Raw genomic sequence first — 3,551 nt, 5'->3', positions numbered from 1 at the left:
TCATGATTGCTTAATATATCACATTCTGACCATATATATCACATTGTAACATATAGTCATATATATTTATATCTTGTAAACCATTTCTTGGTGAGTTCTCAGTAGATGAAAGGAGAGGCTCCAGAGCGTCAGACTCCACCGGCCATGTGTGTTGTTGACTTTGCTCACTCTGGCTCAAGAGGCCTCAGAGGCTCCGCGTTCTCACCATGGAGTTGTGAGCTGAGTTCTTCAGCCGTCACACTGGTACTGATGCCAGTGTGAAAATTATGGAGGGATGGGTTAGAAACATGTTTACACGGCACGTAGGACCGCTCGATGTCAGCAGTTATAAACATGTTTACAGGGCACGAATGACCGCTCAGTGTCACCAGTTATAAACATGTTTACACGACACGAATGACCACTCAATGTCACCAGTTTGGAGTGACTTTTCTCTTTTCCTCTGTACTTCTGTGCTCAACTCCTCTTCTCTCCATATCCCACTGTGTGACCCCAGCTTCACTGTGTGATCTTCTATCTATATCTACATCCATATCCACACACATGCACACGCAACACACACGCAGGCACACACACATATATAAAGAGAGAGGGGCGTATATATATTGTCCTTTCTTAATTCATAAGGTCAGTTAAGGTCAGTATCTAAACCTGCAATTAGCCGTAAGTGTCGTCCCATTTCCCTTCTACATGGGCCAAAATTTCTGGGTTACGACAGTTACCATTGGGGGCATGAGAAGATGCCAAAGACAACACAAAGTAAACAGAGTTTCTCTCCTTTGGTTGTTCCAATGTTGCTAACATAAGAAATCTTTGGCATAGCCTATGGCATAGAGCTTCTTACGCTCCTATCGGTGTTACCTTTAAGATTTAAATTAGTTTCAACAAAGCCGGGCGGTGGTGGCGCACGCCTTTAATCCCAGCACTCGGGAGGCAGAGGCAGGCGGATCTCTGTGAGTTCGAGACCAGCCTGGTCTACAAGAGCTAGTTCCAGGACAGACTCCAAAACCACAGAGAAACCCTGTCTCGAACCCCCCCCCCAAAATAAATAAATAAATAAATAAATAAATTAGTTTCAACAATGCTTTTCTGAAATGTGCAGATTCATTCTCTCTTCCTAACTCAGAATGACAAACACCCATTCTCTGAAGAACAGAGACCACAGGGTACACGGAGGAAAGGACGCCACAGACGCAGAGCCATGGCTCTGAAGCCTCCTGCGAGGACAGATAAGATCATTGCTTTCCACTGGACAAAGTTCTTGGAGAATTAATAAGAAACAGTGAGATTTGACATACAGATACACAAGACAAATGGGCCCAGAAGTTCTCTACAAAAGACGATTCTCTGGACTAAAGCATAGACTAATATGGACACAATATTTTCTTTTTAAATTATCTTGTATTCTGTGCCGTTGACTTAGCATTGAATTGATACACAAAGACATTTGTTCTTAGACCTGTAAAGAGCTTCACATGGAAACAGTCGGCAGCGGGCTGGGTGGAAGGGTGGAGAGTGGTGTGACCCAGCAAGGGGCTGGAAAGGGACAGAGCGGTTAGCGAACTGATGTGGAGGTATAGGTGGCACAGGTCCTGTCTCGTGTGCATCTGCAGTGGCCGGATGCAAGCAAGATCAGGATGAAAGCCCTAAGGTGGATCAATGAGGGGAAATTGGTCCATTTCTGTGCACATTACCAGTTTCTGGGAATAAGTAAAATGGGTTTGTTCTAGACAAAAGGAGCTGCGTGCCTGTCCCTCCCCTCACTGCAGCCCTTCGCCCATCCTTCCTTTGCTTCCCTTTACCCGACCTTCACTTCCTTCCACCCCCCTCACTTCTTCCCTCTCTTATCTACTATCTCAATAAATACATAAATAAATAAAATAACACTTATTTTAGAGTCAATATTAGGGAGATATTCAAATAAATTCTGAGATCTCAAGTCTAACAGTTTTCCAGTGGGTGCAGAGAACACTGAAAGTTGGCACCAGTGGCCCCTGTGTGTAAATATGAGCATTTCATCATAATACAATGCCTCTTTTCACTGTTTGGACTCTACAGGAAAAGAATGAAGTCTCCGGTCACCAAGTGCCCATGGCCTTTGTCTCTGCTGCTGCTGCTGCTGCTGCCGTTGAAACTGCAAGGGGACTATTGGGATTCATATGAATATGAAATAGATCCAGAAGTAAGGGACCGCTTAAGGGAGCTTTATAGTACAGGGCCTACCAAACCTCCCACCAAAGAAAGAATCAAGGAAAAGATCCTCGCTGATCCTGACCGACCGCTCTATGGTGATAATTACTGCAATTCTGAACTCATGTCTAGAAACATTCACTACAGGCGTGTCTGTTATCGGGAGCACTATTTTGTAGCCGAGAGCTATTCCGATCTACAAAAGGCCTGCTATGGCCAACGAGTGAGGTGTAAGAACGGGGCTACATTTTGCAGAAGAAGCATGGAGTTAGTGAAAGGAATACAGTGTACTTTAGTAGAAGGCGAGAAGATACCAGAATGCTCGTACGAAAGCAACTTCGTGACAGGTTATGCGGTTGTCACTTGTCAATGGGACAGTGACAGCGAAGAATTTATTCCTAACAATGTAGTTAATATTTTGGTGCCCAAGTAGCAGGAAAGCATCCTCTACCAGAAACGTCCTTCTCCCGACATTCTAGGTTTCTCTAAGCAGCCACATTTGGGAGTAGCTCACCCTTTAGATGCTGATGCTGTTAATCAAAGGTGAGAATGACAATTTCAGTCATTTCATCATCCACCTCCCCCCTTTCCTGTCCCCAGAGCAGTGAAAGGCAGCATGTGCTCTGCTCACAGACTTACCCCTTGAAGATGAAGTCCTCTCTAGATGCTGGAGATGAGACATAAGACTCCCCAACTCTCAGAATTGTGAAAACATATTTCTGGTCTTTACAAATTATTAAATTGTTTTCTTAAACCTTATTTTTGTCATTTTGAAATGTACATTTATTTATTTATTCAGAGATAGTGTGTGCACAGAGTGTTCGTGTGGACGTCAGAGGAAAACTTGTGGGGTGGTTCTCTGCGTCCAGCACGTTGGTCCACCAGTCCTGGTGACAACCACCTTAAGGTGCCGAGTCACCTCGCTGGGGCCCCGTGTTATGTTGTTATGAGACACAAAACAAACGAGGATCAGAATGCATGACAATGAGTCAGATTTCGTAAGCATCATGCTCCAACTTCCATTAGTAATACCTCTCCAAATATTGAATTACTCCAGCCTTTGACACCTTTTTATAGGCACACGATGGGATCATATTTACCCCCATAGCTCTCTTCTATCCCCCTTAGTTAGTTTCCTATTGCTGTGAAGAGACACCATGGCCAAGGCAACTCAGAGAGAAAGAGTTTGGCTTATAGTTTCAGAGGATTAGTCCATGACTGTCATCCCTGGGAGTATGGCGGCAGACAGGCAAGTATAGCTGAAAGCCTACATCTTACCTACAAATGAGGCATACACACACACATACACAGAGAGAGACACACACACACCGAGAGAGAGAGAGAGAGGGAGAGAGAGAGAG

The 3,551-nt window shown here is 44.5% G+C and overlaps 1 protein-coding gene across 1 annotated transcript; it reads left to right on the top strand.

The window, feature by feature from the left end:
• The first annotated feature begins 2,065 nt into the window (after positions 1-2,065).
• Rnase9 (ribonuclease A family member 9 (inactive)) lies at positions 2,066-2,623 on the top strand. Its single transcript, XM_057785682.1, has one exon. It carries the CDS (start codon positions 2,066-2,068, stop codon positions 2,621-2,623), a length of 558 nt encoding a protein of 185 aa, XP_057641665.1.
• Positions 2,624-3,551: the final 928 nt, after the last annotated feature.

Source organism: Chionomys nivalis, chromosome 12 (genome assembly GCF_950005125.1).
Source record: "Chionomys nivalis chromosome 12, mChiNiv1.1, whole genome shotgun sequence".
Lineage (NCBI taxonomy): Eukaryota > Metazoa > Chordata > Mammalia > Rodentia > Cricetidae > Chionomys > Chionomys nivalis.
This window is presented reverse-complemented; position numbering and strand designations above follow the sequence as displayed.